The sequence below is a fragment of the Sander vitreus genome, unplaced genomic scaffold (assembly GCF_031162955.1).
Source record: "Sander vitreus isolate 19-12246 unplaced genomic scaffold, sanVit1 ctg154_0, whole genome shotgun sequence".
NCBI classification, from domain to species: Eukaryota; Metazoa; Chordata; class Actinopteri; order Perciformes; family Percidae; genus Sander; species Sander vitreus.
This window is the reverse complement of record NW_027595402.1, coordinates 62,272-78,147: the sequence shown is the minus strand read 5'-3', so window position 1 is coordinate 78,147 and position 15,876 is coordinate 62,272. Positions and strand designations below refer to the sequence as shown.

The 15,876-nt window shown below is 43.3% G+C and overlaps 1 protein-coding gene across 1 annotated transcript in view; it reads right to left on the bottom strand.

Annotated features, from left to right (window-relative positions):
• LOC144513242 (endophilin-A1-like) overlaps positions 1 to 15,876 on the bottom strand; it is a 31,792-nt gene that overhangs the window by 3,391 nt on the left and 12,525 nt on the right. Inside the window, exons 2-6 of the mRNA XM_078244256.1 lie at positions 5,235 to 5,303; positions 3,517 to 3,589; positions 2,865 to 3,008; positions 2,068 to 2,201; positions 865 to 1,026 (exon numbers count right to left, since the gene is read on the bottom strand). Of these exons, the coding sequence (XP_078100382.1) occupies positions 865 to 1,026; positions 2,068 to 2,201; positions 2,865 to 3,008; positions 3,517 to 3,589; positions 5,235 to 5,303 (582 nt within the window). The remainder of the gene's footprint in view (positions 1 to 864; positions 1,027 to 2,067; positions 2,202 to 2,864; positions 3,009 to 3,516; positions 3,590 to 5,234; positions 5,304 to 15,876) is intronic.

The window sequence follows — 15,876 nt, the reverse complement described above, 5'->3', positions numbered from 1 at the left end:
GGACAAGATATCCCCGTTTTTTTAAAAAGATGTTTTTGCAGTTTCCCTCGGGGGGAAAAAAAATCGGATCATATTTCTGTTTCCACTTCCATTGTGTTTGTTGTTTTAACATTGCTTGGGTCTTACTTTTTCTGTCGCTCTCCACTCATGTCACTCACTGGAGCAGAGCAGTGCTAACAACCAGGGTAACGTTGGTATTTTTTACCCCTTGTTTTTTGTTTCTGAGTGACTGATTGGGACAACAATCTTTGCAATTGCTCAAGAATTAACCAAGACCGCTGCAGTCGGTTCATACTTTCAAAGACTGTTGCTCCAATCAGTCACATAGCAACATGGCATCATGACTTCGCGTAAACATACACGACCACTTTCTTAAGCCAAGTGGCGTGTTACCTGTACTTAGTTTTAGCTATCCACGTGTATGTCTATGCTGTATACAGCAGCCGTAAATATACACGTGGCATGTTATCGCGAGAAGAAAGCGCCGGTTGGGTTTAGGAAACGTGAGACGTGGGACACGATCCCCGGTCTCCATGGTGAAAGTCCTGTGTTTGACCCATCCTCCACCCCGACCAACCTCCCTACGCGGATTTTCGGGCTTTCATACTAGTCGCTACGGCGTTAATTCACACGCAATTGCAAGCTAATGTAAGTCAATGGAGGCCAAACGGCGTTGATAAACACGCTAAAAAGCGAGTATGCGTCTTGATAACACGCCAATAATGGCATACGAATTGGCACTACATACGCTACTTCATGAGTAGACACAAAAACATGGTTAAAACCCCCCACAATTACCCCTAATAATGGGCAGATGAATTGACGTCTGAAAGTCTTTGTAGCCGAGGTAAATTAAGTCCTTACATCGCTCTCCAGAAGGTTGAACATGCTCTGCTCAGCGACCTCTTTGCTCTCGTCGAACTTCTCCAGCGCCTGTTTGAGTTCCTCGTCCTGGACCCCTTTCCCCTGGCGCTTCTTCTTGTAGTCAAAGTCCAGACGCCTGCCCTCCATCTTTTTCAGGTGGTGCTGCAGCCGAGAGAGGGGAAACAAGACGGAAAACAAATGACTTCGGAGAACGTTTACGATTCATAAAAATGTCTCTAGATTTGTGTCTAGTAAAGTTCTTACGCAGCATCCGTACCCTGCAGTTTCTTTAGCTTCCATTACTGCTTAAATGTTTCAGATACATTCAGGGCCCTATCTTGCACCTGACGCTGCGCGACACAAAGCCCGACGCAGGTGTCTTTGCTAGTTTAAGACCGATGCAGTTGTCAATTTGTTGGGCCCAGCGCCCGCGTCGTTTAAATAGCAAACGCACCTGCACCCATCTTTGCGCCCATCTTTGCGCCCATGGGCGTGCTAGTCTTACAGGGAGGTGTGTTCAGGTGCATTCTGGGCGTGCTGGTCTTACAGGGAGGTGTGTTCAGGTGCATTCTGGGCGTGCTGGTGTTACAGGGAGGTGTGTTCAGGTGCATTCTGGGCGTATTGCTATCTTGAGGCAGCGGGAAGTGATCGCACCATTGACCAACAGAAACCTGGTCTAAAGTCAATAACGCAGCATTTCATTGTTATTTTAACAGCAAATTAGTAAAATGCTCCTAGGCTCGTGCACAGCGTGCACACTATGCTTGTTACACACACAGGGACGCACAGCAGCACACACACATGCAGAAGATTACAAATAAAAATATTACGGTGCAAATCCTCCATCATAACAGCAATGCTCCAAGGTCCAAACGCGCCTGGCTTTTAAAGGGAATGGGAGATGATCTCTGATTGGTTGATTGCATGTTACGCCCAAAACTCACCTCTGATTAATGAAGACACTAAGGTCAACCCTTTTGAACCATGTGCCCGGCGCACGGACACTTTTTCCCGCCGTCAAACTAGCAAAAGTGGATTTGGACACGCCCTAAACCCACCTGCGCCAGGCGCTTCACGCCGTGCGCTTTAGATCGTTAAAATAGGGCCCCTGGGGGGTCCTCTGACCCCACCGTGGGAACCACTACTTTAAGGTCTCCTTTAGTTTCCTCTGAAGCCTTTCAACAGGGAAGCAGGTTTCCTCACCTGGATCTCTTTGAGGTCTTTGTCGTGGAGGTTCTGCAGCGGGTCGATGAAGTTCTGTTTGACCTCCATGTCCAGGGCGTCCTTCACCTCGCCCAGCTCCTTCATCGCCTCGCTGGCATCGATCAGGGCCAGGCCTGGGGGGGACGGGACAGAGAGAAAGAGAGAGAGAGAGGGAAATATATATAATAAGAGAGAGAGAGAGAGAGAAAGAGAGAGAGAGAGGGAAATATATATAATAAGAGAGAGAGAGAGAGAGAGAGAGAGAGAGAGAGAGAGAGAGAGAGAGAGAGAGAGAGAGAGAGAGAGAGAGAGAGAGAGAGAGAGAGAGAGAGAGAGAGAGAGAAAGAGACAGAGGGGAGGAAGATATATATATATATATATATATATATATTACAAAGTTGTTGAAGCACTTCTATTGTTTGGATCAGAATAAAACTCATTTAAATCATCGGTACAAATGAAGACAATGATAAAATGTCAAAAGGAACCACAGAGAGAGCCACACACACATACACACACACACACACACACACACACACACACACACACACACACACACACACACACACACACACACACACACACACACACACACACACACACACACACACACACACACACAGACAGAGACATACACACACACACAGACAATCAGAAAGGCGGGAAAACACAAGGCAGGAAGTAAAACAAGACATGACATGGGAGAAAACAGACTACAAAATAAAACAGGAAACAACTACAACAGAAAACCCACAATCGTGACATTTCTATCTATAAACGTGTACATTCCCACTCACCGAAGCTGGACTCCTCCCCTAACTCGCGTCCGAACCTCAGCATGGCGTCTCCCAGGACGGACTCGGCCTGCGGGTACCCTGGTCCCTTCTCCTGCCCGCGGATCTTTGACATGGTGCTGATCATACTCAGCTTGGCTCTGGACGCTGCGGAGCGGCCATGACGGTTATGTTATTATGAGGGACTGATGCTGCGTGAGGCCACGATCACATTTGGCTTCTGTTTTTTGAAAGGAGAAGGTGGCTAGGGCGCTATTTTAGTAAAACATGAAGAAACCGGCAGCGTTATTTTTATTCCAAAAAGTAGCCGAGAGCGTCTTATGTTGCTGTGAAAACAGTTACTGCTACAGTATTCAAGACTCTGAAAATCATTTTTTTCCGAAGTTTTGTCATTTTGGGACATTTTTGTTGTTTTTTCGACGTTCTTGAAGAGAGGGAGGGGTGCTACTGACGTTACAGAAAACAAGAGAGAGAGAGAGAGAGAGAGAGAGAGAGAGAGAGAGAGAGAGAGAGGGAGAACTAGGGCTGTCAAACGAGTGGAGCGAGGGTTTACTCCACAGGATTATAATGTGAAACCAGCTTAAAAAAAAAAGACTCCAAATGTGACTATGGCCTCAGGCTACGTGTTGTGGCGGTCTAACGGTGTGTTGGATACCTGGATTAGGTTGTAGGTACTCAGTAGTTCTGGTCATGATGTCCAACACCGCTCGGCTGGTGATGTCCACCTTCTGCAGAGGAAAACACATCAGGGACACGATGAGAGGAAAGCACACTAACCTACTTAATGACGACGAGTGAATCTAGATAGATAGACAAAAAAAGCAAATAATAGTTCAACATTTTGGGGAATACATTCATTCACTTTCTGGCAGAGAGTAAGATGGGTAGAATCCAAAAATGTATAAGTATTTTAAAGTGCTCATATTATACTTTTAGGCTTTCTCCCTTTCCTTTATTGTGTTATATATCTTTTTTGTGCACGTTATAGGTTTACAAAGTGAAAAATCCCAAAGTCCCCCCCAAAGGGACTTACCATCTCCAACAGAAAACACTGTTCACAAACTGCTCCAAACAGCTCTGTTGTAGTCCAGCCTTTACTTCAGAGACAAACGTGGTCACTTTGTAACACACGTTATAATGCTCGCCTAGCTGCTAGCGTAGCACGCCCTCATACTCTGCTTCTGACTGGCTAGTAGTCCTTACCTAGGTACTGTCAGGGCACGCCCTCATACTCTGCTTCTGACTGGCTAGTAGTCCTTACCTAGGGTACTGTCAGGGCACGCCTCATACTCTGCTTCTGACTGGCTAGTAGTCCTTACCTAGGTACTGTCAGGGCACGCCTCATACTCTGCTTCTGACTGGCTAGTAGTCCTTACCTAGGGTACTGTCAGGGCACGCCCTCATACTCTGCTTCTGACTGGCTAGTAGTCCTTACCTAGGGTACTGTCAGGGCACGCCTCATACTCTGCTTCTGACTGGCTAGTAGTCCTTACCTAGGTACTGTCAGGGCACGCCCTCATACTCTGCTTCTGACTGGCTAGTAGTCCTTACCTAGCTACTGTCAGGGCACGCCCTCATACTCTGCTTCTGACTGGCTAGTAGTCCTTACCTAGGTACTGTCAGGGCACGCCCTCATACTCTGTTTCTGACTGGCTAGTAGTCCTTACCTAGCTACTGTCAGGGCACGCCCTCATACTCTGCTTCTGACTGGCTAGTAGTCCTTACCTAGGTACTGTCAGGGCACGCCCTCATACTCTGCTTCTGACTGGCTAGTAGTCCTTACCTAGCTACTGTCAGGGCACGCCCTCATACTCTGCTTCTGACTGGCTAGTAGTCCTTACCTAGGTACTGTCAGGGCACGCCCTCATACTCTGCTTCTGACTGGCTAGTAGTCCTTACCTAGGTACTGTCAGGGCACGCCCTCATACTCTGCTTCTGACTGGCTAGTAGTCCTTACCTAGGTACTGCGACTGCCAACAAAGATGGTACAGCAGTGAGAGGTCTCACTCTGTAGCTAAAACAGAGACCTGAACACAGGGTGAAAAGAGGAGCTGCAGCAATGTGCAGTACAACAAAAATATGATGTTTTTTGAAAATTAAACCATGTAAACCTATTCTGTTATATAACCTCTAAATACAATTATGAACCTGAAAATGGGTATAATATGAGCACTTTAATATGAACTGCAATGGTTTGATTTATATTAGGTTTGGAGTACTTTTTATATTATATTTTGTGTGAATAGAGGAAATTACGGTGGACCACATTTCAAAAAACAAAAGGTAGTTGTAGAAATGTATTTGTGTTTTGTGAAATGCTATTTTGTCCGTCAGGGCCACCATAATAAATATTTATACTTTTTTTTTTTTTACCTTTTCCATTTCTTTGAAGTCATCATCTAGTTTGGTTCCTTCCGCGCCGCCGACCTTCTCGCTGACTTTCTGTAACAGGAAACACAAAGAAACAAAAGAAAGTGTGTAATGTTTAAAACCCACCCGGAGAGAACAAAGAGCGAACGGGCTTTCAAAGTCTCGACAGTGACAGAAAAACTTTGATTCTCGCTGCGAGATGGAAAGCGAGAGCAGAGCAAAAGAGAGAAATCAGCCGTTGAAAGCAGGAAAACACGAAATAAGAAATGAGTTGTGACACAGGCTTTGTAGACGACCCAAAGAATGATCCGCTTGCATTCTCCTACAATAAAAAGACTAAAAGCTGAAGTGTTTGCATTCACACGTCTCGTTGAACGGTAGCATTGATTTAGCTCCGTCTTTTTCCTCATTATTTCCTCTGAATTAATGAACATGTTCTGAATATGAAGGCCAGCGTGCTGCCTCGGCACGCCACACTTTCAATCTTTCTTTATTTAACCGTGTTCAGTCCTCGCCATCGAGTAACTGCTGCTCCTTTTAACCGAGCTTCTACTGTGTGTTGAGTTTGTATATAATGTTCTCATTGCAGTCAGACAAAAGACATTTTTTTTGCAAAAAAAGCAGACGGAAACTGTGTTGGAAACCGTTCCCTATCACCGGAAATAGTTCCCCATGTGGTGTGTTCACCACGTTGTAGCGGTGTTCGAATTTCATTCACTACATAGTCCACTGCTAATTTGAGCGTACATCCTGTACGATATAGCCTACATTTTACTCCCGTATACCCACAATGCAACGGGGTCGTGTTTTCTCGGAGGAGAAGTAGAAGCAGAAGTCACTAAGAAAACTACAAAGGACAAATGGGGCGTTCTTTCGTTTCTAAGCGGCAAAAATGTAAAATGCAACATACACATACAACCTTTATTATTCTCCTGGGTGCTCGGTGTGTTTGAGGGACGTATTAGAAGTTATTTTAGTTTGGGTTTGTTTACATGACGCCGGGGCGCGCCCGCCTCCGTCACACATAATAACGGGCGCAACTCCTGACGCGATTCACGCAACGATGTGTTTTCAGTGTAGTGTCCGAAATCTCGTTTGGTCGTTCCCTCTATAGTTACTATACTATTATACTATTTAATGAACACTATATACTGTAAAATGTGTTTCAATGAACCCTCATCTGGAATATTATAATATATATACACACAACGATCTTCGCAGGTAAAATGAATGATTACATTCATTGCATTTTGGGTGTTTTATTCAATTGTATATAACGTTTGAAACAGTATCCTGACTAAACTTTGACATAAACCAGTCTGTGATCATTATACCTCACTCAACATCCTTTGGTCTTAACTATTAGTCAAAATAATTCATAAGTTCTGCTTTTTTAACTCAAAAATTAGGTATAATGTCATATAAATATGGTTTATTGACCATGAATTTGAAACAAAATGTTGAAAAAAGTAACAAAAGCTTTTTAAAAAGTGTCAAAAGCATAAAGAAAAAGAGCCAAAAAGGCTGGGGTCACATTTGACCCGTTTCCAAGTGGGTCACACATTATTCTCTTTTTTACTGTTATTAAAATGTTTGCTTTTGTACTTAAATACAGCATGAACTGTTTTTTAAATAGCTTTCACGGTATTTAACAGTTAACTAATGTCTAAAAATACATTATAAAGCAGTTTTTTTTTCATCCTTTTCTTTTACAGACTCTTACAGTTGACTGATTTGTCTAGTTTTTATTCGGTACTTTTACTTACGGTAATGCTTCCACCACTGCTCACATGGAAGCTCATTACGCAAACATATCACGATGACATGCAGCTTGTTGAGCTGTGTGTGTGTGTGAGGGTGTGTGTGTGTGTGTGTGTGTGTGTCTGTGTGTGCGCGCGCGTGTGTGAAGCAGATGTCACAGGTCTTCTCCATCAAACTAACAAACCATGCAAACATAAAAGTAAACGTGTGTGTGTGTGTTTATATAACCGCCAACACACCTGAGCACCGACATGTGTGCACGAGTTACAGTACAGGACACGCTCTGATCAAAAACATGTGTGTGTGTGTGTGTGTGTGTGTGTGTGTGAGAGAGAGAGAGAGAGGCGAGAACAGTAATGAAAAAAAAAGGTCTATTATAAAAACAAAACAAAGCAGGAAAGAAAGTAAGAAGGACAGACAGATGCAGAGGAAGATGCAGTTGCTATGGAAACAGGAAGATCTGACTGATCCTCTCGTTTCCAAGAAAAAAACACACACACACACACACACACACGCACACGCACACGCACACAGGTTACATAACTCTCTCAGTAGTGTTCGTATCTTCGACCGTTCGCCGTGTAACGTTCAGGAGCAGCACCGACATTTGTGACGTCTATCAGCCGAATAAGCTATTAGCGCTTCCTGTGTGCAGTGTGCTGATGGATGTCCATGTAGCTATCGCTCCGTCACTGTTATACTGAAGAAGACTTCAAAACGTGATGCTTCTCAGGCAAGTTCTGCAGCTATAAGCAGTTTCTGCTATGGTTTCTAACCAGATTTACAGACGTTTATTTGCAACTGACATCTGACATCATGACATCACTGGGAAGTGCGAGTCACACCGAATCTTAAAACATGTTTATCGTGTCCGTGTGTTGAGATGTGACTGAGCTATTATGACTCAGAGAAGTATGAGTTATTCTAGTAGTAATAGTATACACAGATGCCACAGAAAAGTCTGCAAAAACAGGCTGGCAGGCAGACACAACCACAACCACACCCACACACACACACACACACACACACACACACACACACACACACACACACACACACACACACACACACACACAGGAAGTAGAAGGAACCACCTTAAAGACCGCTCCATCTGTTCTACATCTCTTTCCGCCTCCACAGTTGCCTGTTCTCAGTTTCTCTTTTGTTTTTTTGCGACTCCTACACCTTCAGCTATGTTTTCTACCACGTCCTCCATCTCTCCATCTCTTTCTCACTCGTGCTCAGTCCTTTCTTCGTTCCCTTCTTCTCCCCGTCTCATTTCCTCTCCTCTTCCTTTCTCCTTTCTGCTGAGTTATTCCCAGACTGAAGACTCGAGCCCTGTTCGCACCAGACTTATATTCCCAGACGAACCTCATATGATTTAGAAATTTAGAGAGCTTCCTCCATCATAACAGCAATGCTCCAAGGTCCAAACGCACCTGGCTTTTAAAGGGAATGGGAGATGATCTCTGATTGGTTTATTGCATGTTACGCCCAAAACACACCTATGAATTAATTAAGACACTAAGGTCAACCCTTTTGAACCATGCGCCCGGCGCACGGACACTTTTTTCCGCCGTCAACCTAGCAAAAGTGGATTCATACATGCTCTAAACGCACCAGCGCCAGGCGCTTCACGCCATGCGCTTGGATCCTTAAAATAGGGCCCTTACGGGGCGACCTCTAGCTCACCCAGTAAGAGCGTGCGCCCCCATGTAGGTCCTAGAGTCCTTGGCAGCGGGCCGGGTTCAAATCCAACCTTGCGGCCCTTTGCTGCGTGTCATCCCCTCTCTAGTCTTTCTCTCCCACCTTTCCTGTCTATCCACTGTCACTATCGAATAAAGGGAAAAGCCCCAAAAAATGAGTATAGTAAAATAGTTTTTTGTACGAATGGTTTACGAGAACAGGATTATAAAACCACAGACAACCTCTGGAACTATCAGAACTTAATAAACATCCCGAGGTATAACCGGTCCCCTGTGAATAGGGCTTAATGCAGAAAAAATAATCACAAAGAGTCAGAGGTTATGGTTGGCTGACAGCAGATGGAGCAGATATCCTCCTCCTCCTCTCCAGCTGACATTAATCCGCTGTGGAGGAGAATTAGCCTATCAGGGGACAGAAATAAGAACCATGTGTGTGTGTGTGTGTGTGTGTGTGTGTGTGTGTGTGTGTGTGTGTGTGTGTGTGTGTGTATGTGTGTTGGCAGCCAGAGTTGGTTCATCTATCAGTCTGAACGGCGGCCAAAACTCTCAGACGCCATCTTGGACTGAAAATGGATTAAAAAAATTTAAAAAAAGGGCTGGATTAATGGCCAGCCCAGGCTTTTTATTTAAAATGTTCAACATGTTCAACCCAGTTGTATTATTCCATCAGTAGTATAATTACACAGAAAGCACCATTAAGTGATTAAGTGTCCAGGATCTAAAAAAAGGGACAGTTGAGATGTGTGTGTGTGAGTGTGAGTGTGGTTTTAGGGCTGCACGACATGAGGAAATGATGCGATAACGTTGTTAAATATCGAGATAACGGTATTACTCGCGATAACAACAGATATTTAAGTGTTCTCAGTTTCTGCTGCTTTCAGACTTCTGCTAAAATACAACAAACTGCTTGTTGGATCTAAAACAAATGAAAGGAAATCATTTTTTGCATGTTTTTATGCAAATGCCAAATAACACGTGAATGGGTTCATTATTTTTTTTAAGAAAAAAAAACTACAGTAGAAATGATGCAAAACTGAAGTTTTAAAGCTTGGCTGAGGTGAAAAAGTTTGTGTCAACGTAAACAGACTTTGAGCAGAAAGTTACAAAGTTGCATCCAAGATTTGAGCTTCAAAAGGTCTGTTTTTCAAAACAGGAAGTCTTAATTCAGTGTTTCCTCTATGCTGATTTTGTAGTGGCGGCCCGCCATTGGCAAAACTTCTGCCGCCACGGTATCAAAAATAAGGCAGACGCACAATGTAGTCGCGGTTGCCTTTTAAATGATCCTGCCGACATAATGCACGCCCCGTTGGCTGCCGCTCACGTTGCAATTTAACAAGTAGAACTATTCAGAGGGTACTGGGCCCGTCCAGTTTAACAAGTAGAACTATTCAGAGGTTATTGGGCCCGTCCAGTTTAACAACCAGTAGAACTATTCAGAGGGTACTGGACCCGTCCAGTTTAACAACCAGTAGAACTATTCAGAGGTTATTGGGCCCGTCCAGTTTAACAAGTAGAACTATTCAGAGGTTATTGGGCCCGTCCAGTTTAACAACCAGTAGAACTATTCAGAGGGTACTGGACCCGTCCAGTTTAACTCCACATACTGTTGTGTTGATGTAGTTTATTCTCAAAATGTTCGCTTTCTTCCGAGTCGACTATTAAGCGAAAAAGCTCCACCAAAAACATCACCGCAGTGGGTCCGTTCTGATTGGACAACGTTTAACTTGTCAGTTCTGTCGGCTCATCGTCCTGATATCAAACATCTGCTAAAAATAATCCTAAAGGAAATACTGTAATTTCTTAGTTTTTTATATTTCTGGGAAGAAAAAAGAAGGAGGCGGAGCTCCTTTCTCTTCCTCCAGGAGAATTTCTTACTCGTTGACAGTTGACTTTTCTGACTGTGTATAACCTTTGAGAAGCAGAATTGTCATATTTTGGGGGAGGAGGTTTCGGCTGTTGCTGCTCGTGCTTCATCGCCTTTCTGTGTGAGAGCTACAGAATCTCCAGAGAACGATGCGACGGCTGCAGTTTGACTTCTACATGACGTCCAGTGCAGATTTAACGTGCTTCAGGCTCTCTAACAATCACCTGAAGAGGGCTTTGCTTCACAGCCAGCGATGGTTTTACAACAGAAAGTGTCACAGTTGTGGTTTTTAGCCAAGTTTCTCTCTCTCTCTCTCGCTCACACACGCGCACGCACACACACACACACACACGCACACGCACACGCACACTTTCGCCGACAGAGAGAAACACGACCAGGAACACATCTTACAGCTTTATGAATCTGAGGAATTATGATTTGTCTTGTTGTCAGTTAGTCAACAGGGAGAAAATGTGAGACGCAGCAGCTATTTAATCACCACAGAGACAGAGAGAAGACTTTAAACTACTTTAAAGTTGATTTTCTTCAGGGCTATCAGGTAAACTCCAGTACTCGCCGATACCGATACCAGTATTTGAGGCAGTATCGGAGGGTTTTCCGATTCCGTTATCGGCATCGAAACATCTCTACTTTTCACCATTGTTGTTCTTTCTCCAAAGTATTTTCTGTATTTTCAACTTATTACATCCATGATATTCAACCGCAGAGTAACTTCAGACACTCTGCTTCCTGTTTACACCGGCACGCACATGCCCAGTGTGTGCGAGCGGTCATGTGACATGCGTTGGTAGACGTGTTAATATAGACGGAGATTAGTTCCGCTACTGGAGCTGAAACTCTTGTGTGGACGGAGACCGTTTTGGTCTTAAAAACGTAGTCATGTAGATGTTGCCTTATTCTTTGAAAACACAAAGGGCTGCATGTTAGCTTTCCTCCTCTTTGTCTCCCAGATTAAAGCTACTTTGAAAAGCTTGTACTGGTTTTATAAACTTCTTTTTCTTAGGCCAGGAAGAGGAAGCAGAGAGACACCGAGAAATAAAAGATGAGACAGGAATGGAAAGGATGCAAGAAAATCCCCACTACTCCTTTTGAAACAGCAACGTTTTTGACAGAAAGATAGAGAGAGAGAGAGAGAGAGAGACAGAGAGAGAGAGAGAGGGAGACTCTCAGAGAGACGTGGTAAATCCTTCCAAGGTCTTCTGGGGATATTAAGTCTGATCCTTAAACCTCTTTGAGTTGCGATGAGAGGATAACTGGATCAAACAGACGGACGTGATTGATCTGAAAGTGACTCTGAGTCCAGACGGGACGGGGAACGATCCAATCAGGAGTATGATGGTGGCAAGACAGAGAAGGCTGAGATGAGAAATGGGAAGAGATGAAAGTCAAAGAGAGACAAAAGTAGAAAAGAGAGGAGGTAAAGGGGGGCCCGGAGAGACCTCGAAGAGGTAAAGAAGAGTAAAAGCAAGGGTGCAGCGTCATTTCCTGTGTCTGAAATCATTGGAAAATATATATTTACGGGTAAGAAGGAGGGCTGGATGCCAATATCCAACTGTACTGATATTCATTTGTTGGGTAAGCGTTCAATTTTGGGATTCAAATATTTGGTTTTTGCTTCGTTTTCCCTTCAATACGGTAATAAAGTTGAGACGGATTCAACTTTAGGAGAAACGCAACCCTAAGAAGCATGAACGGTTATTTGTTTTACCTCTTTTTGGGGAGTGGGTTGTCTTTCATATTTTTTGAAAATCTACACATATATGTGTAGGAGGATGGATGAATTACAAATGAGATGAGAGAAAGGAAGATGCTGTGTTGTGTGGATGCTACGAACATACCTCTCTGAGGGAAAAATGTTGTGTGAATGTCTTCAAACATAAACTTTAACCTGCCTCCGTACCAGGACATTTGGCGCTCTTATACTTTCTCAACTTCCTCACCTTACTTCCTGTTTTGCTCCCGTCATAACTACCACGGCCATTAGAGGGCGCCACCACTAGCAACCTAAACACAGGTCCAAATTTATGCTGGAACAAACGACTTATGTGGGTGTTTTTCGGGGCGTATAGTCTCAATAATCTTCATTTCAGATACACAAGTGTCAGTTTGAAAGATTTGTATGAGTTTTCCAGAGGTGGCGGAGTTGAGCTGGATGAGCTGGATGCCCCTGATTTGCAGAAATTAGCCTTTAGATTCAACTTTATGCAAATGAGAAGCTGGCAACTCGATGCCCCTCAAAAGTCGCCACGACGCTACCAGAATGCATTACAGGAAATAGGAAAGGTGGGATGGAAGAAGGGACTGAGAGATGAGACAACAAGGAGGATCAGTGACTACGTTTACATGCACACCAATATTCCACTATTATTCCGAATATGACAATATTTGATACAGGTCATGTAAACAGCATATTCCGGTTGGATATCCGGAATAAGGCCTTTTTCCGAATATAGCATTTTCCGATTAAGACATGTGGGATATTCCGGTATTATTCGGGTCTTTGGACATATACAGCGCATTTGGAATATGTGTCTCAATCAGGGAGTCAGCTCTGTGCGTTGCTATGGTGGCTGTACACAAACCAACCAGCCAACAGTTTGCAAGGCTGCAGACCCGATAAGAAGGAGAAACTGCTACTTTTAAACATTATCAAAGACTTGAATATCAACAGGTTTTTGGATATGCGCACACATCGCTACGCCGACCTTTTTCGAGAAGCTGGTTGAAGGGATGAAAGAGGGACGCTGTGTTCGCACGGTCCAACAAGTCCTCCACCGCTGGTAAACTTTGAAAAAAAACTTATTTTGCACGGCTACATGTAAACAGGAATATTAGTGGGATACTAACTTTCATTAGCCGTATAAACAGCTTAGTGGGGATATCGTCTTTTTCGGAATTAGGGCAAAAAACGGAATATTATGTGCATGTAAACGTAGTCATTGTGGGTGTAAACCGCTCCGTGTGTTGCATCAGAATTCCTGCAGGTTTCAGCGCTCTGCAGATGCAGACAGGATGAAATGCTGCAGGAAGCCTCGGACCAGCTGCAGCGCAACACAAACACCAACAACACTCATACAATATTAACAACAGCAGCAGCAGAATAAGACCAAGAGGAGGAATGAACTGCAGTTAAACTCAAAGACACGGTTCACACTTGAAACAAATAGATAAATGACATAATATATAACCAGCGAGCGTGACGCGTCCTTAAGATTCTCCTCTGGGAGACATCTCGATGCAGAATTAATTCCTGATCAATAACGTGCCTACAAGCAACGAGCCACCAGTGCTAGAGATCTAGAACTGCTGCTGTTAACGAGACAAACACTCTAAAAAGAGACAGGAAAGGAAAATGCTTGGGCTGCAAATAACGATTATTTTCATCGTTGATTAACGTGTGGATTATTTTCTGGATTAAAAGGACAATTCTGGAGCAAAATGAACCTAGGAGTTAATAACATATGTGTAGAGACTACAGAGTCGACCGTTCTCTGGGACATGTTTTCATGCTAATCCAATGTGTCTCTAGTTTGAAACAAGCTAGCACAAACCGGTGATTAGCTGCTAACGCTAGCCTTCGGGGCCACGCGAAAGTCAAAAGAAATCGCTATTTTATACCACTAACAAGGCTAAAGGCTAAACAAGGCTGTACAGTTACAAAGTTCTCAATGCTTCGGTTTACATGTAGGGACCCTCATTATGCTACCGTTGAAGTGTGGTGCTATTTCGAGCCTTGTTAGTGGTGTAGAAATAGAGATTTACCCTCTGCCCCCGAAGGCTAGCGTTAGCAGCTAATCACTGGTTTGTGCTAGCTTGTTTCAAGCTATAGACACATTTGATTAGCATGAAAACATGTCCCAGAGAACGGTCGACTCTGTACACATATGTAATTAACCTCCAGGTTCATTTTGCGCCGGAATTGTCCTTTAATGGATACATTGTTTGAAAAATGTGGATCAGCTCAAATGTCTTGTTATTTAATATTTGTTCATTCCTTTGGCTACAGCCTTAGGCTAAACATTTGAAATAGTATAAACAATATGATATTCAAACTTTTGACTGCTTTCTTTAATAACTAAATAACACAATACTTGCACTTGTACTTTCAGTACTTGAGTAGTAGATTTTAAAATGAACTACTTGCAATACTTAAGTACAAAAAATGTTGAATACTTCTACTTAAGTGTGGTGCTTAAAGAGCCATTCAACTTCTACTCAAGTCACTTTTTTGATAGAGCACTTGTACTTTTACTCAAGTATGGGTCTCTAGTACTTTATACACGTCTGTCTGTGTGTGTGTGTGTGTGTGTGTGTGTGTGGGTGCGTGTGTGTGTGTGTATGTGTGTGTGTGTGTGTGTGCGTGCGTGACGATGAGTTACATAACAGAGGTCACTTGCCACAATGATTCCTCCAGCAGAATGAAAAAAACAAACATCGAAAAATCCTAATTGTATTTCTTTATTCCAGTCACATTTCCTGGCAGTGAGTTTGTGACGTTGAGGTGTATAACGTGGATCACTGGCTACCACAGTCACACACACACCGACACACACACACACAAAACAAGGATGTCACATAATAATCAGCCAGTGGCGGGGGAACGTTTGGAAAAAAGGCGAGAAAGAATGACAAAGAAGATTAATAGAAAAGCAGAGATAAAAGGAAAAAAGATGGTGTACGGAGAGATGAGATATATTTAGACGGACAAAGAGAGGGCTGTGAAATGATGTTTTGACGGCGTTCAGGGCCTGTCTCTGTCAGACTGATGAAGATAACCGATGAGTGATGAGTAACACAATGATCTGGTTTTATAAACTAAACCCGAGCCTTCTGGGAAACTTCCCACGTGAAGCTCCACAGGAAGAAAATCAAACACACAAATCACGTTTTAAAAAAACATCTTTTCTCTGCATTAGCAGAGTATTGTTTTGAAGAATATACACGACTCTAATGTTACAAAAATGCAATTTCTGAGGAAATTGCGGTGTGAATGCTGTATGCTGAAAGGCTGACGCTACACTGGATTGCTGGCTTGAATGTGTAAGAAGTAGTTGTAAGTAGTACGAACAGTTCTCAATGAGCTCTGTGATACAAGAAATGCATGTTTGTAATCTGCCTATGCTCTCTTACATAATCAGTCAAAATAATTCATCATTTGTTTTTAAAAAGTTGATATCATTTCACATAAATGAGGTTTATTGACCATAAATTCCAAAAACCAGTGTAAAACTAGTGGTAATAAGTTGGTGTGAGGGAGTGAAAACAAAATGCCCAAAATGCTCTAAAAAAATGG